Consider the following 27,125-nt stretch of genomic DNA (forward strand, 5'->3'; position numbering starts at 1 on the left):
ATAAGCAAAAAGAAAAAAGCCAGAAGTGGTGCTGTGGCTCAAGTGGTAGAGTGCTAGCCTTGAGCTGAAGAGCTGAGGGACAGCACACAGGCCCAGAGTTCAGGCACCACAACCAGACCCAAAAATTAAAAAAAAAAAAAGAAAATGGAGTTGTGACTGGCATGTTAGACTAATTTCCTAGCAAATGCAAGGTGCTGAATTCAAACCTTAGTACTGGCAAAACAAATGGCTCCTCTAAGGATACCATGTGCCAGATAACTTGCTAGGAAGTGGGTGTACAGAGTTAGGACCATTGCTCTCATGGGCTTTAAATAGCTTATAAAATTACTCAAATGAACATAAATACTGTAAATCTTAATGTGATATAATGAAAGCTTGTTTTTAGCATGATAATAGGTTATGTGAGCAGATGGAAGAAGCTTTTAATTTTGCTTATGAGAATTAAAAATAATCTCTTACCTCTACTTAAAAAAATCACCTTTTAAATTGTTTTAACAAAAAAAAAGAAAAGGAAAAGAAAAGTAAAATAGTATAGAATGTTGGGATTATAATCATGTGCCACCACGCCTAGTGCCTGAAACTTTTAACTAGGTTCACATTCTCTCCCAAATCTATTGTTCCCTTGACTATCTTATCTCAATAGGTTTGGGAATTACTATTTTTTTCTTTTTTTCTTTTGTTGGTCATGGAGCCTAAACTCCGGGCCTGGGCACTGTCCCTCAGCTCTTCAGATCAAGGCTAGCACTCTACCACTTGAGCGACAACACCACTTCTAGCTTTTTCTGCTTATGTGGTGCTAAGGAATCGAACCCAGGGCCTTGTGCCTGCAAGGCAAGCACTCTACCACTGAGCCACCTTCCCAGCCCCGGGAATTATTTTTTTATTTCTTCTGTTCTAATCTAACCTGAGCCTGCCTTCCTGCCCTGCCCTGGGCAAGGGTCCCGTCTTGGGCTTGAACTTATGGCCTAGGCACTGTCCTGAGCTGCTTTTGCTCAAGGTAGCACTCTACCACTTGAGCCACAGCACCATTTCTGGCTTTTTCTGTTTATGTGGTATTGAGGAATCAATCCCAGGGCTTCAAGCATGCTAGGCAAGTACTCTACCACTAAGCCACATTCCCAGCCCAATTATTTAAATCTTTTAGATATTATTTAATTCCAGTGCTTTTCTGCCATCCCACTACAGTGGTCCTAGGAAGTTATATCTCTAGAAACACAGTAGTGTGGACTGGAGGTGTGGCTCAAGTGGTAAAGTGCCAGCCATGAATAGAAAAAGCTGAGCCTAGGGTTCAAGGTTCTAAGTTCAAGCCCTGGTTCTACTACAGTGTAAAAAAAAAAAGGGCTGGGTGCCAGTGGCTCATACCTGTAATCCTAGCTACTCAGGAGGCTGACATCTGATGATCACAGTTCAAAACCAGTGTGGACAGCCAAGTTCATGAGACTCTTATCTCCAATTAAACTCTAAAAGCTGGGAGTGGAGCTATGGTGACTCAAGTGGTAGAGTACTAGCCTTGAACACAAAAGCTCAGGGATAGTACCAGGCCCTGAGTTCAAGTCCCAGGACCAGCACAAAAAAGGAAAAGATGGGGAAAGGAGGAAATAAAAAGAAATGTAGTTATTTTATGTTATGTGCAGCCAAGATTTGGTTTTTAATTTTTTTGTATATGCCAGTCATGGGGCTTGAACTGGGTATCAAAGAGCTAGTGATAACAGGTCAGGATGCCTATAACTCCTTGGCCCCCACAGTTTCTTCACACACTGATAATGTCCTACTGTAAGCAACTGCAAGCTGCCTACTAGAGACATTTCTCATAGTCCACACATAGGACCGACTATATTCTTCCCTCTCCCTGGTGTCCCATTCCCCATTTTTCAATATCTATTTCCTGGTATTCATTTTGTTTAACTGTGAGTTAGCTTTTCTAAAAAAAACTACACCATCTGAATTCTTGGCCTGAAAATACAGCATTTTGGTTAATACATTGTGTATACTTGCATATATCCCTGAAGTATTTACTAGTACATTATAAATTAGTTATAGCTTCCACATATGAGAGAACACATATGAAAGAAAACATTTGACCTTTGACTCTTTGGGCCTGACTTACTTCACTTAAGATGATTTTTTTCAAGCACACATTGTTTTTTCTTTTTTAAAATTAATTAATTTTACTGATGATGTACAGAGTGATTACAGTTACATAAGTCAGATAAAGAGTATATTTCTTTAGAAAGACTGCTCTTTTGGGAGATTCAGATATGTGAGATAGAGCCTAAACCTTCAAGATAGCCCAGTCTTTTGTCTTCTGCCTTCTTGCCAGTTTTATATATTTGTATTTCTCCCTTGAACCTCATTGAGTTCAAGCTCTTAATTATATTAAACTGCCCAATCAGAGACTCTTTATCTTTTAAAGTTTTGCACAAGGTGCTTCTCTATGTAGCTTGCCTGATCATTTTCCTCTTTCCATGAAAAGATACATTTCTATTTTTTCTACTAGTCATATACAAAATTTGACTGACATTTGTCTGTATTGGTCAATTGTTTATCTAAAACAATAGTAGTGGCTATGATCCCTATTGACAACTTTTTCTCTGTATCTCGAAATAAAAATTTATAGATGGGCACTGGTGGCTCATGCCTGTAATTCTACTTACTCAGGAGGCTGTGATCTGAGGATCGTGGTTCAAAGCCAAGCCTGGGCAGAAAAGTCCTTGAGACTCATATCTCCAATTAACCACCAGCAAACTGGAAGTGGCACTGTGGTTCAAGTGGTAGAGTGCTTGCCTTGAGCTGAAGAGCTGAGGGACAGCGCCCAGGCCCAGACTTTAAGCCTCACAAAAAAAAGTATATGGTTCTTTTTCTATTAATTATTAAGGAATTGATAACTAACAAACTATAATTATATTTATGAGAATATCTAATTCCTTTGGGCTCTCTAAGCTTTTAATATATATATGTTTATATCTAAGGGCTTTAAAATATCTTAATAATGTTAATAACAATTTTAAATTGCATTAAGAGATTGTATAATAACAGTTTTACTATGTGGATTAGAACAAGTATTCAGTAGGTTTAAAAATTATAATCTAGGAAGCTATTTTGGTTGAGAACTTCATAATCTGCCAGAGATACATAAATTCTTCATATTTTAAATAAGTATTTTAGAATATTCTAAATAAATGTAGTTCAATAGGTCTTACTGATTAAAGTTATATATTTTGAACTGTTTTGATATCTAATACTGAGACTGGTAAAAATTGTTCAACTGTTAGTGATGAGAAATAGAGTTATAGTTAAATTGTGCAAATACAGCTATAATGATTGTATTCTTGTTACCAAATATGGACATATAGCAGTAATAGATAATATTCAACTCTTTAATTTCAGATATATATAATATATATTAGTTAATAATATGTAATAGATGTAATTGTCAAATTTGTAAAAGTAATCTATAAATTAGAATATAATACTAGGAAGAGTAATTTGTTGTTATTGCAAAAATGTTACTGTTTATTATTATTTATTATTTGTGATTAAGTACAATTATTTCTAACAGAATGAATGGCAGATATGGAGCTATTCTTGCTGATGAAATGGGTTTAGGGAAAACGTTGCAGTGTATTTCACTCATCTGGACTCTACAGTGTCAGGGGCCCTATGGAGGCAAGCCAGTAATAAAGAAGACACTTATTGTCACACCTGGAAGCTTGGTGAATAATTGGAAGAAAGAATTTCAAAAATGGCTAGGAAGTGAAAGGATCAAAGTATTTACTATTGATCAGGTAAGAGACTTTTAAAAGCCTAGCCTTGGTCATACTTTAAAATCTCTAAGCCAGGTACCAGTGGCTCACACCTGTAATCCTAGCTACACAGGAGGCTGAGCTCTGAGGATCACGGTTCAAAGCCAGCCCAGGCAGGAAAGTCCGTGAGACTCTTATCTCCAATAAACCACTAGAAAACCGGAAGTGGTGCTATGGCTCAAGTAGTAGAGTGCTAGCCTTGAGCTGAAGAGCTGAGGGACAGTGCCCAAGCCCAGAGTTAGTTCAAGCCCCACAACCGACAAAAAAAAAAAAAAAATCTCTAGCAGGGCTGGGAAGATGGATCAGTGCTTGCCTTGGCCCTGGGTTCGATTCCTCAGCACCACATAAACAGAAAAAGCAGGAAGTGGCACTGTGGCTCAAGTGGTAGAGTGCTAGCTTTGAGCTGAAAAGCGGAGGGACAGCGCCCATGACCAGAGTTCAGTCCCCACAACCGACCAAAAAAAAAAAATCTTTAGTGATGCAAATCAATACTTTAGTGCTTTTTATGATACAGTGTATATAATTCCTCAATCTCTTTGTACAAAAAATGGAATATTGGCTTCATTATGATTTTCAGTTGTTATGGAATAAATATTTGGATCCTACCCAAATTCATATGTTGAAGCCTTAACTCTCAATTTGTAAGTGTTTGTTTAAGAATAATGGGACCATTTGATAGCATAAGTTGAAAAATGTAGCCAGATGTGGTGAATTCCAGTACTGGTAGCACTTGAGATGCCTACAGAGAATGATCCAGAGTTTGAGGCCAGCCTGGACTACCTAGAGTGTTAAAGGCCCATCTTGTAAGAAGACTCCGGCTAGGCTGGCGCTCTAAGGACTTTACCACTACCCTTTCGTTTTTCAAATAAGATGTCACTTTTTTTGCCTGCATTCGCCTGGACTGAAATCCTGCTATTTATGCATCTTACATAGTTGAGATGACATGTGTGTGCTACCATGACCAGCTTCTTAGTTAATGATTTTTATTTTACAATGTTTATTGTTATTATAAAGGTAGTGTACAGAGGGTTACAGTTACGTAAGTCAGGCAAAGAGTACATTTCTTTTTGGACAACGTCACTCCTTTCTTTGCTCTCTCCCAGTTTTTTCCTCCTATCCCCACCCGCAAGTTGTATAATTCATTTTCAACATAGCATCTAGTGAATACGACTATATTGTAAAATTTCTTGAGAGGCACTTGGGTTTGAATTTAACCTTAAGTATATTAGGCAGGTGCTGTACTACTTGAGCTACTCGACCACTAGGAAACTGTTGAGAGGAAGAAAAGGAGAAAATTAATGTTAATTCAAATAACCTAAGTAAGCCTCATAGCTGAGTCTAGTTTACCTTACACCTGACCAGAATGCTTATTAGCTTATAGTATGGTAAAATAATCTATTCTATAATAATATGCTAAATTTCTAGACATATTTTGAATACTGAAGTGGGAAAAGAGAATAGTGCTATGTATCTTTTTCTACCATTGTAAAGAAAAACATATTGTAAGTTAATCACCTAAAACATGACATAGTTTTAGGTGGCAGGACCTTTGGGTCCTAGGCTTAGATGGGGTCATAAATTCTTGTGATAGAATTAGTGCACTTGATAGAAAGGGAAGAGACATCCGCATTTCCTTTTTTTCCATCATGTGTGAATGTAACAAGACTATCTCCCCTGAAATCCAGCAAGAGGGCTCTCATCTACCAAATTGGTATTACTGGAGCTAGGCAAAGGCCCTGGATTCAGGGAGTCCTAACAGACTAGGGTCTGTAACCTGTCCCAGAAAGCCAGTCAAAGAGACTAGCTATAATGAAGGGAGGAATATTTTTTTACAGTGTGATCACACTGGGAAGGACAGAGACTTGAGGACCTAAAGCTCTGTCTTCAAAGTACTTATAGTAGTCTCAGTATCATATAAGAAGAAGAAGCAAAGGCAAGGAATGGAGATTTCTATTTCTATAGTAGTTGTCTAGGTGGTCTTGGTCTGGGATAGCCTGGTTGATACATTGCTTTCGTCCATTATCCCAAGGTCACCCATTCAGGGTAACTTTGTTGTTGTTGTTGTTGTTGTTTTTTTAATTTCTATTTGTGAAGGAGTTCATCAATCTGGCCTTTTGTTTCTTGGATCTCAGGAAATAAACTGTAAGAGAGAAAAACTCAGGAGAGCTCCAAGGAAGGAAATGAAACAAAATAGAATCAGAAACATAATGAAGCTAGCTACATCATTGGTACCCTGAATTCAGGCTTTCTGGCATCCAAAACTGTGCAAAATTCATGTCTTTTTTTTTTAAATCGTTTATAATGCTTCAACTCTGGTCCTGAGCAATGTCCCTCAGCTCTTCAGCTCAAGGCTAATGCTCTACCACTTGAGCCACAATGCCACTCCTGGTTTTCTGAGTGGTTTATTGGAGATAAGAGTCTCTCTTTCTTTCTTTCTTTTTTTCTCCAGGCTGGCTTTGAGCCATGATCCTCAGATCTCAGCCTCCAGAGTAGCTAGGATTACAGGCGTGAGCCACCAGTGCCCAGCTCATGTCTTTTTTAAAAGGCTACTCCCTGTATGGTTATTTTTCTATCAAAACCTGAGATGACTAAGACAGAGTCAACATGTTCTAATACTTGATAAATGACTACAGAAACATGCTGCTCAAGTTTGATTTCAGTTTCCACCTATGGTTTGTAAAATACTATCTTTTTTTCCTCAGAGCCACAAAGTTGAAGAGTTCATCAAATCCCCATTTTATTCTGTTCTTATCATCAGTTATGAAATGTTACTTCGTTCCTTGGACCAAATTAAGAATATAAAATTTGATCTTTTAATTTGTGATGAGGGGCATCGTTTGAAGAACAGTGCCATTAAGACAACTACAGCCCTCCTTAGCCTCTCTTGTGAGAAAAGAGTAATTCTAACTGGTCAGTATTCACTTTTTGGAATATTTGTGTTCTGTGTCTATCTGTGACTTGTAATTTGATGCTTAACAACCAAAGAACTATTAGTGTTGGATGGCATTAATCCAATTATGGCAGGATTCTGAATCTTCAAATCCCTATATAATTTTCTGCAGCTTTTGTTTTGAATTTTTTAAGGAGTAAAACCAAAAGTAATGTATTATACCATTGTGAATATAGAAGATGGGACTGACATGCCTGTGCTTGATTACTGAGTCTGATATTTACAGCTGTGCAACTTAGGCAAGTTACTTAACCTCTCTGTGCCTCAGCTTTTGGTGAAATAGAAATATAATACCATCGTTAGGAGCAATGGGTGACAATGTTGTCAGATACCTTGTATTCATATACTGTTTTGTAGAATGGGAACTTCTTTGTATAACTATTTAAAGATAATAATAATATTTAAAAAAGGAAAAAAAATATAATACCATCTACTTCATGGAGTGGTTGTGAGAGCTAAAAGACTTAATCTGTGTAAAATTCTTGGGACTACCTGACAAGTACTTGGTGAGCTTTTTTTTTTTTTTTGATCCTAGGGCTTGAACTCAGGGCCTGAGCACTGTCCCTGATTTTTTTGGCTTAAGGCTAATGCTCTACCACTTAAGCCACAGCTTCACTTCCAGCTTTTTTGGGGTTAATTGGAGATAAGAATCTCAGGCTTTCCTGCTCCAGGCTGATTTCAAACCACACACTGTTCAGATTTTAGCCTCTTGAGTAGCTATGATTACAGGCATGAACCACTGACACCTATAATATATGCTATTTTTAAAGGATAAAAGGAACTAGGGAAATGAAAAAAAAAACAGCTTTTAGCTGTTTGTACCTGAGTGGATTCTTACTCTTGATTCCCTAAACTATAGTTGAGATATCTTGATTAGCTATTGATTTTGGGGTACTTAATCCCCAAACTGCACTTCCCCCCCCCCAAGACATGAATGCTCTTCAGGTGCTCGGGGACTCACATAGCAACCGGAAAAAATGACTAATAATGACTAATCTGGACTTAATTGCAATGGGTTATAAAAGAAAATCAGAGATTGTTTCTCCTTATTACTCAGTGAGGGCTGAATATTGCTTTTTTAAGAATTTTTGCTGGTTCTGCTTTGGAACACTCCCCTATGACCCAGCAATCCCACTTTTAAGCATTTATCCACACGATCACAAACAAGGCCATACTAAAGCTACTAGCACAACTATGTTTATTGCAGCATTATTCACCATAGCGAAGATATGGAACCAATCCAAATGCCCCTCAGGCCAGGTGCCGGTGGCTCATGCCTTTAATCCTAGCTACTCAGGAGGCTGAGATCTGAGGATCATGGTTCAAAGCCAGCCCTGGCAGGAAAGTCCGTGAGACTCTTCATCGCCAATAAAACACTAGAAAACCGGAAGTGGTGCTGTGGCTCAAGCGGTAGAGTGCTTGCCTTGAGCTGAAGAGCACAGGGACAGCGCCCAAGCCCAGAGTTTAAGCCCAAGACTGACAAAAAACCAAAAACCTATCAGTAGATGAATGAATCAGGAAAGTGTGGTACACACACACACACACGCACGAATTATATGCCTCCATCAGAAAAAATGATACCGTCCCATTTGTTAGGAAATGGAAAGACTTGAAAAAAATTAAGTGAAGTAAGCCAGACCCTAAGAAACATAGGTCACATGGTTTCCCTTATCTGCAATAACTAGTATATGTCTAGGACAAGCAGAAAAGATCAAAAGCTTTGTACATATGACCATATAAGATGATACTAAGCTAAATGAACCCCAAGATGCTGTTGTTTTTAATGTACTTATAATGTACTATGTGATTTTTTTTTTGTTTCTTTTGTATGTTAAAGGAAAGGAAATAACAAAATGCTGAAATAAGGATACAGGATGACCCATTGCAACAATGTATAAGACACTATGTTGATTTTTTTTGTTTTTTTTTTTGGGTTGGGTCCTGGGGCCTGAACTCTGGGCCTGGGTGCTTGAGCCACAGCGCCACTTCCATCTTTTTTCTTTTTGCTTATGTGGTGCTGAGGAATCGAACCCAGGGCCTCATGCATGCAAGGCAAGTGCTCCACCACTGAGCCACCTTCCCAGCCCCTAAGACACTATATTGAAAAGGAACTTTACAACTTTGTGGGGGTGGGAGAAGGGAGGAGTGGGGAAGGTGGGGAGGAAAGGGATGGTAGGGGAAAAACAAAGGAGATGGTAACAATGCTCCATAGGAAATGTACTCTTTACCTTGCTCGTGTAACTGTAACCCCTTTGTACAGTATCTTTACAATAAGAAGAAAAAACAAAAAAAAAAGAATTTTTTCTGGTTCTGGGGTTTAAACTCAGGGATTGGGTACTGTCCCTGAGCTTTTTTTTTGCTAAGGGCTGGTGCTCTATTATTGAGCTTTTTGGTAATTTGTTGTAGATTTTAAGAACATTACCGCACAAGCTGGCTTCAAACGGTGATCTTCAGATCTCAGCCTTTTAAGTAGTTAGGATTATAGGCATGAGCCCCAGCACCAGCCAGTATTGCTTATTTTAAGAATAGTTGCCATGTGCCAGTGGATCACACCTATAATCTTAGCTACTCTGGAAGCTGGGATCTGAGGATTGTGGTTTGAGGCCAGCCTAGGCAAAAAAGTCTGTGAGACTTTTGTCTCCAATAAACTAGTTAGAAAAAGCCAGAGGTGGCATATAACTCAAGTGATAGAGTACTAGCCGTGAGCACAAAGAGGCTCAGGGACAACACCCAGACCCTGCACTCAAGCCCCACAGCCAACCCCTTCCCCCCAAAAAAAGAGAAAAGGTACAACTATAAAGTAAAAACAGTGGTTACTAGAATTAAGAAGAAAAAGAAAGAGCAGAAATAAGAGATTGTTGAAAAGGTAAGGAATAAAAAGATGATTCCAGCTGGGCGCTGGTGGCTCACGCTTGTAATCCTAGCTATTGAGGAGGCTGAGATCTGAGGATCACGGTTCAAAGCCAGCCCGGACAGGAGAGACTGTGAGACTCCTATCTCTAATAAACTACCAGAAAACTGGAAATAGCGCTGTAGCTCAAGTGGTAGAGTGCTCGCCTTGAGCTGAAGAGCTGAGGGACAGCGCCCAGGCCCAGAGTTCAAGCCCCACGACCGACAAAAAATAAAAAAATAAAAATAAAAAGATGATTCTCCATGTGAATGTCAGGCAACTTTAAGAATACAGTTTTATTAATATTAATTATAGGCAACTATACATTTATCATTTCAAATTAAACTATCTTCACAAGGCTGGGAGCAGCTCAATGGAACAGCTCTTCCTGGTGTGGGCAAGGTTCTGGATTTGATCCCCACCACTGCAAAACAAAATATAAAAAATATATATATTTTTTTGGGTCCGGTCGTGGGGCCTGAACTCTGGGCCTGGACGCTGTCCCTCAGCTCTTCAGCTCAAGGCTAGCGCTCTACCCCTTGAGCCACAGCGCCACTTCCAGCTTTTTTCTTTTTGCTTATGTGGTGCTGAGGAATCGAACCCAGGGCCTCAGGCATGCAAGGCAAGCACTCTACCACTGAGCCACCTTCCCAGCCCCCAAAATATTTGCAGTGGAAAATTGATTCTGATAGTTTCACTTACTGGTTTAGTGTTGCTCTTCATATTATTGTTTGGTCAGTCTTTGTTTTAGCTTTCCTGTCTTTGTCACTTTTGCCTCCTAAGCTGTGCTAATATAGGTAAAAAACTAGCTCCAGGGCTGGAGAGGTGGCTCAGTAGTAGAGTGCTTGTCTTGCATGCATGAGGCCCTGGGTTTGATTCCACAGCACCACATAAGCAGAAAAAGCCGGAAGTGGCACTGTGGCTCAAGTGGTAGAGCACTAGCCTTGAGCTGAAGATCTGAGGGCCAGTGCCCAGGCCCAGAGTTCAGGCCCCACAACCGACAAAAAAAACACACATACACACACACACAAAACTAACTCCAATTAATTTGTTGAGTTTAGAATACTTACAGTTGGTTTTTATGTCTTAGAATTGCCTGAATGATGCTGGGTATCAGTGGCTCACTCCTGTAATCCTAGCTGCTCAGGAGGCTGAGATATGAGGATTGCAATTTGAAGCCAGACCAAGTAGAAAAGTCCCCATGATGCTCTTTTCTCCAGTAAACTACTCAAAAAAAGCCAGAAGTGGCATTGAAGCTCAATTGGTAGAGTTCTAGTCTTGAGCACAAATTGGCCCAGGGACAGCACCCAGACCTTGAGTTCAAGCCCAAGGACTCACAAAAAAAAAAAGAAAGAAAAGAAAAGGAGAAAAAGAATTGCCTGAATGAATTTTTTACTTTTATTTATTGTTTTTCTGGTGCTTTCAATGTACTTGCTAGTAGGCAAGTTCTCTACCACTGAAGCTACATCTTCACCGATTCTTTACTTCTATAACGGCAGAACATTTTGCTCTCAAGTTGATTTATATTTCTTATTATGAAAGTATATATTTGTATGTATATACAATGATAGGTGCTTAATTACATGATAGGTGCTTCATAATTAAGAATCATGTAAGAGAAAATTAGATCCCTTCCTCTCCACCCCCACCCTATTATTTAGCTCAGTATGATGGCAACCATTTAGTTAATATTGACTAGAAAATGGTTGAGATTCAACCATTTGGTCTGCTGTAACAAAATACTTCAGCCTAGGTAGCATACACAACTGTAAACTTATTTTCTCAGAGTTCTCAAGGCCAGAAGTACAAGATTCAGATATTGCTTAAACTACATTGTGTGGATTGACTACTTTGATTCCCACAACTTTAAGAGCTACTCTTTATTTATTGTTCTTGTTATTATTACTATTATTATTGCCAGTCGTGGGACTTGAACTCAGGACCTGGGCACTGTTCCCGATCGTCTTTTGCTTAAGGCTAGCACTCTACCATTGAGCCACAGCACCACTTTTGTTTTTTTCTGCCTATGTGGTACTGAGGAGTCAAACCCAGGGCTTCATGTATACTAGGTAAGCACTCTACCACTAAGCCACATTCCCAGCCCTTCTTTTTTTTTTTTGTAAAGGTGATGTATAGAGACATCACAGTTACATAAATCAGGTAATGAGCAAATTTCTTTTTGAATAGTGTTACCTCTTCTTGTTTTCTCCCAGTTTTTTCCATCCTGACCTCTCTTTGCCCCACAAATTGTATAGTTCATTTTCTTGTAGGTCTTGGTGCTTGAACTCTGGGCTGGACATTGTCCCTGAGCTCTTCAGCTCAAGGCAAGTGCTCTACCACTTGAGCCACAGCACCACTTCTGGTTTTCTGGTGGTTAATTGGAGATGAGAGTCTCAGGGACTTTCCTGCCTGGGCTGGCTTTGAACCTTGATCCTCAGATCTCAACCTCCTGAGTAACTAGGATTACAGGCATGAGCTACTGGCGCCCGGTGTATAGTTCATTTTCAACATAGTGTCTAATGAATATCACTGCTGCATTTGTTCACCCTTTGTCCCACCATTTCTGTGACCTCCCTTACCCCACCAAATCAGATAAGCTTACATATAAGACAAAAGGTACAGAAATAAAAAACAACCTGGTGCCTGTGGCTCATGCCTGTAATCCTAGTTACTCACAAGGCTGAGATCTGATCACGGTTCAAAGCCAGCCTGAGCAGGAAAGTCCATGAGACTCTTTTTTTTTTTTTTGGTTGGTCGTGGGGCCTGAACTCTGGGCCTGGGCGCTGTCCCTCAGCTCTTCAGCTCAAGGCTAACGCTCTACCACTTGAGTGTCAGCTCCACTTCCGGCTTTTTCTGCCTATGTGGTGCTGAGAAATTGAACCCGGAGCCTCATGCATGCAAGTCAAGCACTCTACCACTGAGCCACCTTCCCAGCCCCTCCATGAGACTCTTAAATAAACCACTAGAAAACCAGAAGTGGTGCTGTGGCTCAAGCAGTAGAGTGCTGGCCTTGAGCTGAAGAGCTGAGGGATAGCGCCCAAGCCCAGAGTTCAAGCCCCACGACCAACCAAAAAAAAAAAAAAGAAAAACAGCAAGCACTGGGGGAAAACAAAGCACAAAAAGTGAAACAAAAAACTGTGAGTTCATTTCTATAAACATCATTTTATATGACCATATGCACATAGCTATTAAGCCTTTGTGATCTTCTCCTAAGAATATCATTCTTTGGTCTTACTGTGTGGATTTTTAGAGTCCTGTTTAATTTATCATATCAAAGTATAATTTTTGTCTTTTACTATCCATTGTTTACATGTAGATTTTTATTTTTATTTTTTGTTGGTTGTGGGGCCTGAACTCTGGGCCTGGGCACTGGCCCTCAGATCTTCAGCTCAAGGCTAGTGCTCTACCACTTGAGCCACAGTGCCACTTCCGGCTTTTTCTGCTTATGTGGTGCTGTGGAATCGAACCCAGGGCCTCATGCATGCAAGACAAGCACTCTACCACTGAACCAACTTCCTAGTCCCATACATGTAGATTTATAGGCACATTCTTATTACAAATGAGGGAAACCATGCAACCTATGTTTCTTTGGGTCTGGTTTACTTTGTTTAATATAATTTTTTTCAAGTCTTTCCATTTCCTTGCAAATGGGAAAGTATCATTTTTTCTGATGGAAGCATAGAACTCCATTATGTATATATACCACATTTTCTTACTCCATTTGTCTACTGAGGGGCATGTGGGTTGATTCCATATCTTCACTATGATAAACAATGCTGCAGTGAAAATGGTTGTGCTGTTAGCTTTTGTGTGGTCTGCTTATGGTCAATTGGATATATGCCCAGGAGTGGAATTGCTGGGTCATAGGGAAGCTATGTTTAGGAAGAGCTATTCTTATTTCCCTATTTTACAGATAATAAGGTGGTGTGAGTGACTTGTTTAGGGCTCCTTAGGGAGGAGGTGACACAGGTGGGATATAAACCTAAGCATTCAGACTCGATGAACTTCCCTCAACCACCAGAGATAGTTATGTTACTGTTCATATTTTAAACTTGACTTGGATATTCTTTCTTTGTTTTAGGGAATTGGTGTGTGTTTATTGCTCTTAGAAAAGAGAATACAGCCAGGCACTGGTGGCTCACGCCTGCAATCCTAGTTAGTTAGGAAGCTGAGTTCTGAGGATCGCAGTTCAAAGTGAGCCCAGGCAGGAAAGTCCGTGAGACTCTTACCTCCAATAAACCACTCAGGAAACCGGAAGTGGCACTGTGGCTCAAGTGGTAGAGCCCTAGCCTTGAGCTGAAGAGCTGAGGGGCAACACCCAGGCCCAGAGTTCAAGCCCCATGATTGACAAAAAAGAAAAGATTTGAGTACAAATTTCATTGTAAACTTTTGATAGTAAAAAACCTTGAACTTCTTATCACATTTATCTCTCTTTAGGTACTCCAATTCAAAATGATCTGCAAGAATTTTTTGCATTAATAAATTTTGTTAATCCAGGAATATTAGGCTCCTCGTTATCTTATAGGAAAATATATGAAGAACCCATCATTACCTCAAGAGAACCTTCTTCTTCTGAGGTATAATTTACTAAATAAATTAAAAATCGCCTTTATAACAATAAAAATTTAAAAATAATTTGAAAAAGATTGGTATGTAAAAAAAGAATGACAAGAATGTATAATATATTTCCTTGGGAGGCAAATGGAGAGGGCGAATGAGGGTGAAAATATGGTTGAAGTACTTTGTATGCATGTATGGAAATAGAACAATGAAGCTTGTTGAAATTGTTCTAAGTAGGGGGCAGAAGGGATGAGAGAAAATGACAGGGTGAATTTGATCAGGCTACATTGTATACATGTATGGAAATACCACAGTGAGGCCCTCTCTTTAACCAGAGTGTGTGTGTGTGTGTGTGTGTGTGTATGCATGTCTAGTCTTTATCTATATATCTAGCTGTCTCTTTAATTATATCTATCTAATCTATCCATCTAGAAAGCAGTATGTAAGAATTATTCATAGCTTGGTTAATACTTAAATTTAATTAAATGAAAATTTCCTCCACAACTTTTTATTTCTTATTTTGGTATTTGTTTTAGAAAATAACCACATGATTTATCTAAAATTCATAGTCACTTTACAAAGACTATAAGTGAACAATATACATATCAAAATGTCCATCCTAAGTTTTGGACTTTTCTGTTGGAATCTTGGTTGTTTGAATTTGCATGGTAATAGCAAATGTAGATGAGTATACCATCCTCTGCTGATTGGAATGTAAATTAACACAACCTAAGGAAAATTGGGCAGTATGTATCAAATATCTTAAAATTGTGTTTATCTTACGGCCTGATGATACTACTTTTAGGAATTTATTATAAAGAAATAAACAATAATTTGTTAATTTTTTTGCTGTAATGATAAAAGGTTGGAAACAACTTAATGGAAAAAGAAACATTTCTAAATATATAGAAAGTGTTGTATAGACACTGTTTCATTGAATCCAAATTTGTACTAGAGATAGACTATATTATTTCCATGTTTCACTGAAGAAAACACAGTATCAATTAAAATTATAAAGCATCCTTTTTAGAGAAGATAAAATATGAAAAAATGTTATATCTTAGTTTTGTAAAACATGGTAATTTGTTAACACATTTATTATCTTACATGAACCAGGAATTGTACAATATAATACTTCATGTAAGTATTTAATGGCATAGAAAATGTTCATAATGTTATTTAAGAATAATATCACATTAATTTTTTGATCCAAGACACATATATTAAATACTGTAAATTGTGCAAAAGGCTGTATAAAGAGTCTGGGGGAATTCAGTGGTGAGCCAGATGATTGGTTTCTTATGTGAATGAAGCTTTAAAGTTTATCTTGTTTTTGTTATAATTAAAAATAAATCATTAAGTATACTTATATCTTTAGAGAGATAAAAAACTTAGAAAAGATATACAACATTAGTCATTTCTGGTTAGTTAAAATTGACTTTAGAATTCTTATTTTTGTAGAACCTTAGTTTCTACCATCTTTTTTCCTGATGATTGTTAGGCTATGATCATTATGGTCTTCACAAAAAAACTGATTTTTAGAATAATTTAATTAGTAAAATGTTGATTTCTGATGTTCTCTATGGTCCCAATAACCAAGCAGGAAATTATTAGGAATTTGTGGCTTCACTTACTTAAATAATATACTGAACATTTCAAAAGATTATAGTTGGCTTTGGTTTTTCATTTTTCTTTCTCTTCAGTGCTGAGGATTGAACCCAGACTCATATACATTTGAGGCAGAGACTGTACCACTGTGCTGAATCCCTGCACTGCAGATGTTTTTTCTATCTTCATATTCATGTTTCACTTCTGATAAAATCTGATAGAAGCAATTAATAAATGGTCTATTATAAAATTTTCAATAATAAAGTTATGTATGTGTATGATACTAAGTTTGGTATTTTTCCATAGGAAGAAAAAGAGTTAGGAGAAAGAAGAGCAGCTGAACTCACTTGCCTCACTGGACTTTTTATACTTAGAAGAACCCAGGAAATTATAAATAAGTATCTTCCACCTAAAATAGAGAATGTAGTATTTTGCCGACCAGCAGCACTGCAGATTGAACTCTATCGAAAGCTATTAAATTCTCAAGCTGTCAGATTCTGTTTACAAGGATTCCTGGAAAATAGTACTCATCTTCTATGTATAGGAGCGCTTAAAAAACTGTGTAATCACCCCTGCCTGCTGTTCAACTCAATGAAGGTATGAATTAAAAAAAAAAAACCCTTTGTACAGTATTTTCATAATAAAAAACTTATTTAAAAAAATAGAAAAAAAGGTATGTAGTATATGAAACTGTTAAACGTATGAGATGAGGGTTTTTTGGTTTGTGAGGCCAAGAAAACAGATTATACTAATCCATAGGGTTGTATTTGTAGGTTTTTAAAAAGCTCTGCATCCCCGCTAGTGTGGTCCTGCTATAGATACTCTCCAGCCTACTTTTTGTTCCACATTCCTAAAGAAATGAGGGGGTCTGCCTTATTTATTGATTTTCTACTGTCTGCCTTCTACCTTATGTTAATATAGTGAGTTGTTTTGTTTTTTAATGTGGATTGCAGAGTCAGTCTATAATTTTATTTAAATTAATTATTTTTCTGTGTTGATACTGGGGCTTGATGACAGTTAATTATTTGTTATATTATTTATTTATTTATTATGCTGGTACTGAGACTCAAACTGAGGGCTAGGGCACTGCTTTTTACCTTTTTTGCTCAAAGTTGATGCTGTCCATTGGAGCCATACCTTCATTTCCAGCTTCTTGGTTGTTAATTGGAGGTAAGCTTCAAACCATAATAATCAGATCTCAGCCTCCTGAAGAGGCTGCATTATATTATTTATTTGTTCTCCAACAGTTGGTGAGTTCTACTCAAGTTCCTATGTGAGCATTAGTTTTCTTATCTGGGAAGCAAAGATATAGAAACTTCATGACAATGTTATTGTGACAATTTGGCAAGAAATTATGAAAAGAATGCCTGGTTATAGAAGATTCACAGTGATCATTAATATCCTATTATTTTTAACTTACTCTGGACAATTTTCATTCTGTTATTTTTTTTCCTTTAAAAGGTAAAATAAAAATTTATCTCAAAATAACCTTTGTAAACAAAAAACTGTTGGTGCTGTCTTCTGCCTGAAGCCATTAGTTATATCCTTAGAAAATGGAATGTTCTACCAAAACACTCCATCCCTTAAGTTTATCCTAGAGTGACTTATATTTACTTAGTTTATCATAGGAGAAGTCAGCTTTGTGTAACTCTACAAAAAGGTTGGATCATAACATTTTACTAAGCAACTTTTAAGGAAACAGATTCTATTACAGTGGTAAAAATTAAACCCTTTGGCTATGAAGCCCCACAAAAATAGAAGCCAAAAATTCTTCCTTAAAAGGAAGATTTTATAATGGCCCATAATGTACCAGGTAATTTAGAATATCCTTGCACGTTCTAGAAAAGGTAGCAAGGGAGTCAGAGTGTTTGCCCACTGTTGCCCTATGACCTCTACTAATAGGAAGACTCTGTTAGCTTCAAACAAAGGATATCACAAACAGTCTGAAACTTGTTCTGAAGAACCTTTCTTTTAAATCATAACAAGGGGCTGGGAACGTGGCTCAGTGGTAGAGTACTTGTCTTGCATACATGAGGCCTTGGGTTTGATTCCTCAGCACTACATAAGCAGAAAAAGCTGGAAGTGGCACTGTGACCCAAGTGGTAGAGTGCTAGCCTTGAGCTGAAGAGCTGAGGGACAGCACCCAGGCCCAGAGTTCAGGCCCCACGACCGGACCCCCCCCAAAAAAAAAATCATAGCAAGGATTGGTATGAAAGGGCCAAAATGACTGGTGTACACGTATAGCCTTTAACAATGGCTTGTAAGTATAATTTTGTTCCTATTAACACCAGGTTGTTTTCCAGATTTGATCAAGGTGATGAGTCTCTCCTTAGGAAATGTGAACAGAATGTAATAGCCAATAGTAACATTATAATATTAATAATAATATAATAATAATAGTAACATTATAATAATCAAGGGGTATTGGGCTATGTGGTGTCAATTCATTGATATAAAAAAAGTCTGGCTGGCTGGGCACCAGTGGCTCACGCCTGTAATCCTAGTTAATCAAGAGTCTGAGATCTGAGAATCAAGGTTCAAAAACAGCCCAGGCAGGAAAGTCCATGAAACTGTTATCACCAATAAACCACCAGAAAACTGGAAATGGTTCTGTGGCCTCAAGTGGTAGAGTGCTTGCCTTGGCTGAAGAGCTGAAGGACAGCGCCCAGGCCACAGTTCAAGCCCCACGACTAACAACAACAACAACAACAAAAAGTCTGGCTGATCTCTGATGGAGATGATGTATCAGGCTGTCACAGAATAAAGGTATTACCCATTTTTTTGAATGTTAATGAGTAGCATATATTACAATGTTCTGGGAAGCTTTTAATACTATATATGTCCAGGCTTCAACATACATTGACTGATCAGAGCTCTGAAAGTAGGAGCCAGGCATGAGGATTTTTATATCAGTTTTGCAAGTGATTGATTAAATGATACTGCTTAAGGACATACACACTAAGATCACCTATCTTCCTTGTATTCTGATTTAACATTCACCAGGCAATCTACCTAGGAGTTCCTAGGTTCAATATTAGCACCTCACACACACTCCCTGGAAAAACTGTTGGGGAAATAAAACACATGGTAAAGATTAATTCCTCTGTTAATTCATTGGTAAAATTGTTACTTCTTTGAGCAGAAACTGATACAATTAAATGAGCTATTGTGCTTGATTTTGAATATGCCCTAGGAGATGTATGCACTAGAAAAAATGATGAGGGGACGGGGAGAGAGAATAAAAGTAGGAAAAGAAGTTTTGATGATGACAGGAAATATCAGTGTTTTGAAAAGTACAGAATTGAGCTGAGTGCCAGTGGCTCAGACCTGTAATCCTAGCTACTCAGGAGGCTGAGATCTGAGGATCGCGGTTCAAAGCCAGCCCGGGCAGGAAAGTCTGTGCAACTCTTATCGCCAATAAATACTCAGAAAACCGGAAGTGGTACTGTAGCTCAAGTGGTAGAGCGCTATCCTTGAGCTGAAGAGCTGAGGGACAGCGCCCAGGCCCAGAGTTCAAGTCCCACGACCGACACACACACACACACACACACACACACAAGGTACAGAATTTACATCACTATTTGCTCTTTATTTTCCTCTTCTACCATTCTCTTCCTTTCCGCATCTCTCCTTTAGTTGTATGAGGTATAAAATTGCAGGGGGATTGTAGTAGAGTGAAGGTAGCAGCCATTAGGAAACTACATTAGAATTGCTCAGTAATTAACTCCGTGGAATGCATGTTACCTTTTGCAAGAAATAATAAAATGGTGACCTATAAAGATTTACTTAACATTTGTAGAATTTTTATGTAGCTCTTATTTTCTGCTCTTCTTTTCCCCTATGATTTTAGTATTCTTTCTACTTATTGAAAATGAATTCATGAATGTTAAAAATTATTGATTTGAATAGGATAAAGAAAGTAGCTCAACAAGTTATGAAAATGAAGAAAGGAGTCTCTACAAAGGCTTGCTAAGTGTGTTCCCTGCTGATTACAACCCTCTCCTGTTCACTGAAAATGAGTCAGGAAAACTCCAGGTGCTGTCAAAGCTCTTAGCAGTTATCCGAGAACTTCGTCCCACCGAAAAGTAAGATCAATTTAACTGTCTGTAGGTGCTCATAGACTTTTTTCCCTTTTTTTTTCTTTTTATTATCTTATATTAGTTATACAGAGGGGGATTTCATTGTTACATTTATACCTTCTGTCACTCTCCTCCTTCCCCACTCCCCCCTTCCTGAAACAATTTCAACAGGTTTCCTAGTTTAGTTTTTATAGAGATAAACTGTCAGTTTCTACCATATTTGCCCTCTTTCAAAATGCATTTCAAAATTATTTACCCTCTACTATTCTTGTTCCCTTCTCCCTTCCCTAAGTGGTACTTTTGGACTCTTTGGTCATGGGGTTTAAACTCTGGGCCTGGGTGCTGTTCCTGAGCTCCTCAGCTTAAGGTGAGTGCTCTACTACTTAAGCCACAGTGCTACTCCTGGTTTTTTGGTGGTTAGTTGGAGATAAGAGTTTTAAGGACTTTCCTCCCTGGGCTGGCTTCGAACCATGATCTTTAGATCTCTGCCTCCTGAGTAGCTAGGATTACAGGCATGAACCACCAGTGGGCTTTTTGGACTCTTAATTTGCACTATTCCTTACTGCTCTCTTCCTCTCTTCCCTCCTTTAAATAAGGAAACATTAAAAGGGATATTCTTTGGGGGAATGATCAGCTTTCAATCTTTTGTAAACTTAAAACAATAGGTACGTTTTTCTTTGAAAAAATAAAAGTAAATAAAATATATGTATATATTTAAAAACCTAGTGGTCTTTTGCTATATGACCCACAACTGTTTCTCATTCTTCTCTAGGATCTTTTTTTTTTTTACTGTTCCCTAAATATTGATAGACTATAGAGTTTTTTTTTCTTTCATCTTCCTACTCTCAACTCCTTCCTGGGTGATCTCAACTATCATTCATATAATATTATTTCAGATCTATCACCAGTCAAATTCTTTCTTCTCATTCCCACAGCCTTATTTCTGTTTAATGGGAATCTAGATCTGTCTTGATATTTTATAGTACTTCAAGCTTCAGAAGTTGTAAGCCTGGTCATTTCCCATTGTGGTATCAAATGCAGGCAAAAACCCTGGAAGTTAGTTTTCTTTTTTATTTACTTAACCTTGTTGGTCATTAAAATATTTGTAATTAATTAATTAGTTAATTTTTTTTAACCAGTCCTGGGACTTAACCTCAGGGCCTGGGCACTATCCCTAAGCTTCTTTTCCTCAAAGCTAGCACTCTACCACTTGAGCCACAGTGCCACTTATGGCTTTTTGTGTTTATATGGTACTGAGGAAATGAACCCAGGGCTTCATGCATGCTAGGTAAGCACTCTACCACTAAGCCACATTCCCAGCCCCTTGATTTTATTTTATTATTATTACTATTGTTTTGGGTCCAGTCATAGGGCCTGAACTCGGCCTGGCGCTGTTCCTCAGCTCTTCAGTTCAAGACTAGCACTTTACCACTTGAGCCACAACGCCATTTCTGGCTTTTTTCTTTCTGCTTATGTGCTGCTGAGGAATCGAACCCAGGGCCTCGGGTATGCAAGGCAAGCACTCTACCACTGAGCCACCTTCCCAGCCCCAGTCACCTTCCTAGCCCCTTGATTTTATTTTTTAATCACAGGAATTCATTCCTTTTTCTGTTACCAAAATTTTGTTTTGATTCTTAGGATTACTGACTTGCGTTATGATAGTCCCTTGTAAACTCTTTCCCTCCTGCTTTCAACCCTATTACATATTCAATATTGCTTTCATTTACTTATCTAAAATATGAGTAAACATGTCACTCTTTTCCTTTAGAATTATTTGAATACTTTTTAATTTTTTCCCCAAATTTCTAAACTCTTTAGCACATTGGACAAGACTAGTACCCCCTTTCCTAGCCACCTCCCCCCTTTCTCTCTGGGTCTGTATCTGTCTCTATCTCTCTCTTGCCAGTCTTTGGGTTTGAACTCAGGGCCTGGGCAACTGTCCCTGAGCTTCTTTTGCTTAAGGCTAGCACTCTACTACTTGAGCCACAGAGTTACTTCTGGCCTTCTCTGTTTATGTGGTACTGAGGAATCAAACCCAGGGCTTTATGCATGCTAGGCAAGCACTCTACCACTAAGCCACATTCCCAACCCCTAGCCTCTTACCAATCATTCACTTACATTTGTAATTTGCCTGCTACTTGTTGGGTAGAATTTGTAATTTGCATTACATTTCACTTGTTGCTCCTACATATTGTAGGCTGATATCTCTTCTCTTTCTTCTGCTGAGCTTTTTTCTTTGTTATGACTTAAGCTCAGATGCTTTCTCCTCTTGGAATCTCCTGTTCAGATTTAATGCGATGTTGTTTTATTTATTGCCTCAAGTACAATACTTCTAATATTTCTTCTCATGTTTTATTAGAAATATTTGATATGTTCAAAGGGACATATATAATGTAGATGGAATCAGATTGTAAACCAGTTTGGGCTTAAGATTGTAGACATTTGCTTAAACTTATATTTGTAACCCTGTGCGTGCGCATGCTGGTTCTGGCCTGTATTCTGTCTTTGTGCTAGTTTTGCTCCAGGCTCTATCACTTGAACCACAGCTTCACTTCCAGCTTTTTGGTGGTTAATTAGTGACAAGAGTCTCATGGACTTTTCTTGCCTAGGCTGGCTTTGAACTGTGGTCCTTTTAGATCTCAGCTTCCTGAGTAGTTAGGATTATAGACCTTTAATAAATGCCTTTAAAATGGAATGTGAAGGAGTACTTATGTTTGATTGTTAAATTCTTTATAAATATCAATGATAATGTTGTGGTATATTCCTTCAACCACAAAAAAAAATCATATATTGCCTGAAAGTTTCATATACAGAATCTTTTATTTTTTATTTGCCAGTCCTGGGGCTTGAACTCAGGACCTGAGCACTGTCCCTCAGATTTTTTTTTTTTTTGGTCCGGTTGTGGGACCTGAACTCTGGCCCTTAGCTCTTCAGCTCAAGGCTAGTGCCCTATCACTTGAGCCACAGCGCCACTTCCAGCTTTTTTTTTCTTTTTTGCTTATGTGGTGCTGAGGAATCGAACCCAGGGCCTCAGGCATGCAAGGCAAGCGCTCTTACCACTGAGCCAACTTCCCAGCCCCTCTCAGATTCTTTTGCTCAAGGCTAGTGCCCTACCACTTGAGCCACAGCACCTCTTGAAGCCTTTTCTGTATATGTGGTACTGAGGAATCAAACCCAGGGCCTCATGCAAGCTAGGCAAGCACTCTATTACTAAACCACATTTCCAGCTTGAATCTTTTATTTTTGATTGACAGGGTTGTTTTGGTATCCAACTACACAAAAACCTTGAATATTTTACAAGAAGTATGCATGCGGCATGGATATTCTTTTGCAAGACTTGATGGACAAACACCAATCTCTCAAAGACAGCAAATTGTTGATGGCTTCAATAGTAAATACTGTTCTGATTTTATTTTTTTGTTAAGTTCAAAAGCTGGTGGTGTTGGACTTAATCTTATTGGGGGATCTCACTTAATTCTTTATGACATTGATTGGAATCCTGCCACTGATATCCAGGTAGGCATATTTATGAATTAAATAGACAGTATTGAATGGATGGGAATACAAAGATGATGATGATTACATGTAAATAAATGTTGTACATTAAGTTCTTATTTTGTATCATGGACTCTGCTAAGTCCTTTCCATCTGCCATCTATTTCACCTTTACAATATCCCTATTAATATAGGTAGTAGTAGTCCCATATAGGTTGTTATAGTTCTACAACTTATAAGAGGCAGAATCAAGGCAAAATCAAACCCATACCTCCTTTCTCCAGAGTCTAATTCCTTGGAATGCTCATGATGGTAAAAGGAGGACTCTAAAGTGTTATGGATGTTATGATCAATTTGTACAGGCCTGCAGTCAGGATGCAAAATTATTTAGGAAACTAATTGAGAAGAAGCCTTTGTTTTTCTTCAAAATATAGTACACTTCAGTCTATTTTGAGATTTTTACTTACAGATTTGTACTTTGGTTTGTATCTGCATTATTAAGATTATGTTCAGATCTAATGATTTGCTGGAAGGATCACAGAACTAAGAAAAAACTATGATCACAGAACTAATAACCAAGCAGATTATTCTAAGGCCTTAGAGATGATCTCAGGAGTTAGTTGGAGGCCAATTTGTTCTTTGAAATATGTAGTGTTATACCAGTTATTGTAAAGGTTGTTAAAGTCAGCAAAGGATAAAGGTACACAAGGTATAGACTAGGAGGATCTGGCAAGAGTTTCTAATTGTCTCTCCCCATAAATTATATGGACAACATTTAATTCTCAACAATGATGATTAATGAATGAATGGAGTATTATCAACCAGAGAAGTTCACCTAAGTTTTAGTGTTCAGGGTTTTGTTGGGGGTCAGTCCTGTAGGCCTAGAGCACTGTGTGACTGACTTTACTATTCACTCCAAAGCTGCTCCAGATCATTGTTAGCATACACTGATTAGAACCTTTACCAGACTGGTCACTCTATGGTCTTAGAGATGATCACAAGATTTGGTTGTAGGCCAGATTATTCTTTGAAATGGCAGAGGCCTTTTATAGAACAATATCATTATTCTTAAAGTTCAGGTATCTAACTAGTACCTGAGTTGATTGCAGATATTCTAAGGACTTTTTAGGGGTAAAAATGAACCCCTGGGTAGAATAAACCCTCTATGTCCATGTTATATTTGGGTCTTTGCATTCTGGCCATCTAAACTTGCTGTCCTATTTTTTTTCTTTTTTTTTTTTGTCAGTTGAGAGGCTTGAACTCAGGGCCTGGGTGCTGTCCCTGAACCTCTTTGTGCTCAAGGCTAGTACTCTACGTTTGAGCCACAGTGCTGCTTCCAGTGTTTGAGTGGCTAATTGGAGGTAAAAGTCTCACAGACTTTTCTGCCCAGACTGGCTTTGAGCTGTGATCCTCAGATCTGAGCTTTGTAAATAGCTAGGATTATGGGTGTAAGGCACCTGTGGCTGTCCCCCCCCCACCTTTTTTTTTTTTTTTAACAGCGTATATACTCTGGTTGTGTGGCACCTCCTACCATGACTTTACAATACCTCAATGAGTGCTCATCCCTCTTTTTCTTTATCCCAAGACAAAGATACAAAATAGGGCACACTTGATCCACCTGTGCTCTATGTTTTGAAACTATTAGTTAAATCCAGAATTCCCAGTATTAAATCATATTCCTACAAATTGCTTATGTCACAAGGGCTAGCAGTTTCTTATATACTCAGCATTCTTACTTCCTTTCATTAGGCTATGTCAAGAGTATGGAGAGATGGTCAGAAACATCCTGTTCATATTTACAGACTCCTAACCACAGGTAATAATACTTCCATTTGACAAAATATGTGTACCCTTTTTGTAGCTAAAATATTTTTGGGTCTGTGAGTATGGCTTAGGTGGTAAGAATTCCTGACTACCAGATGTGAGGCCCTGAGTTCAAACTTCAGTACTGTTATGGCTCTCTTTCCCAAGACCCCAAGAAATTGTTAGTTTGTACCTCATTGTCAGGAATATATTATTTTATTAGCTAATGTTGTAATAAACATTTTTACCCTATAAAAATAATGCATGAAGATCTAAAAGAAATCTAATGAATTTTTTTCTCTTCAGGTACGATAGAGGAAAAGATCTATCAAAGGCAAATCAGTAAACAAGGTCTTTCTGGGGCAGTTGTAGATCTAACAAAGACATCTGAACATATTCAGTTTTCAGTAGAGGAACTTAAAAATTTGTTCACATTACATGAAAGCTCACATTGTGTTACTCATGACCTGCTTGACTGTGAGTGTACAGGAGAAAAAGATCATACAGGTTAGTTGTATTTTGATGTATACTGTAGTAAAGCTAATTTGTCTTTTTTTAGCAGTTGAAAATGTTTAAAGAATGAATAAGTTGAATGTTTTAACTCAAACTAAGGTGATCAAATGTAAGACGTTACATTAACTCAGTGTCATAAAAAAGCATTGGTTGGCTGAGGATTTTCCTATTGTTTTCCTTATTTCAGATGATTCTTTGGAAACTTTTGCCGTCTCTAGACATTGTCAGCTTGGTCCACGTCATCAGAAATCTGACTCCCTAAAACCTCTTTCCATGTCACAGCTGAAGCAGTGGAAACATTTTTCTGGAGATTATGCAAAGCTTACAGATCCCTTTCTTGAACAAATAAGAGAAAATGTATCTTTTTTTTTCCAGAATATAACCAATCAAGCTACTGCCATATAACAAAAGATTACTTCAGAATATCCCATTGCTTCTTTGAAAAAGTTGATATAAATATTAAATTTAAATTACTGAAATTGTTTAAACTATAATAGTGCATTTTCTTACCAAATAAAGTAATTAATTAAAGTAATTAATAACATAATCATAGTTGCTTGAGTTCTTTAATTTTTCTATTTTTTTCCTCTCCTTCTCCCTTCCTTCTTTTGCTAGGGATTGAACTCAAGTCCTCACAAATGCTAGGCAAATTATCCGCTCCTGAGCTACATGTCAGGTCTTGTATATACTGAAATATTGATAGTGAAGCAGTAAAGATGTGCTTCTGTCATCATACAGCTATTAGAAATTCCATGATCAATAGACCTTTATTATAGTATCCACTGATACTGAATATGAAAATGTAAAATAGTAACTCTCTGTCTTTGGGAAATTTGACTCTGAGGAGGAATGTTAGACATACACAACTAATAAACTTAACAAATTTAAACTATAACATAAGTGAAGAATGTTATCTGCAGTCAGGATTACACATACTTAAGATGCTAAGTGCAATAGTTGCTATAGGGCAGTTTGAGAGTAGTCAGCAGTTTAAGGCAGGAGGTGGAGGGCTTTGGACATTGCAGAATACTAGTCCCTAGTCTTGGAACTCAGACATGTAGACAGTACAGCCATGCCCACCAATGTACATTGTACTATCATCATTTGAATATTGTCTGGTGTAATTTTGACATTAAGAATCATTTTTAGGCTGGGTGCTGGTGGTTCACGCCTGTAATCCTAGCTACTCAGGAGGCTGAGATCTGAGGATCGCGGTTCAAAGCCAGCCCGGGCAGGAGAAACCATGAGACTCCTATCTCCAATAAACCACCAGAAAACCGGAAGTGGCACTGTAGCTCAAGTGGTGGAGAGCGCTAGCCTTGAGCTGAAGAGCTAAGGGACAGCGCCCAGGCCCAGAGTTCAAGCCCCACGACTGACAAAAAAAAAAAGAAAAAAGAATCATTTTTAGGGAGTGATGCTTGCTA

At 38.1% G+C, this 27,125-nt stretch overlaps 1 protein-coding gene across 4 annotated transcripts in view; it reads left to right on the forward strand.

Annotated features, from left to right (window-relative positions):
• Rad54b (RAD54 homolog B (S. cerevisiae)) overlaps positions 1-26,230 on the forward strand; it is an 81,962-nt gene extending 55,732 nt beyond the window's left edge. The window contains exons 7-15 of one of the 4 annotated variants that reach the window (XM_013012541.1): positions 3,560-3,785; positions 6,506-6,713; positions 14,081-14,220; positions 16,118-16,408; positions 19,721-19,896; positions 23,145-23,406; positions 25,135-25,201; positions 25,495-25,695; positions 25,889-26,229. In XM_013012541.1, the coding sequence (XP_012867995.1) occupies positions 3,560-3,785; positions 6,506-6,713; positions 14,081-14,220; positions 16,118-16,408; positions 19,721-19,896; positions 23,145-23,406; positions 25,135-25,201; positions 25,495-25,695; positions 25,889-26,106 (1,789 nt within the window). In that variant the 3' untranslated portion in view covers positions 26,107-26,229. Of the gene's footprint in view, positions 1-3,559; positions 3,786-6,505; positions 6,714-14,080; positions 14,221-16,117; positions 16,409-19,720; positions 19,897-23,144; positions 23,407-25,134; positions 25,202-25,494; positions 25,696-25,888 lie in introns of those variants that run through there. The other 3 variants (XM_013012542.1, XM_013012544.1, XM_013012543.1) reach the window with 3 other exon arrangements.
• Positions 26,231-27,125: the final 895 nt, after the last annotated feature.

The sequence above is a fragment of the Dipodomys ordii genome, unplaced genomic scaffold (assembly GCF_000151885.1).
Source record: "Dipodomys ordii isolate 6190 unplaced genomic scaffold, Dord_2.0 Scaffold17, whole genome shotgun sequence".
Classification (NCBI taxonomy): Eukaryota; Metazoa; Chordata; class Mammalia; order Rodentia; family Heteromyidae; genus Dipodomys; species Dipodomys ordii.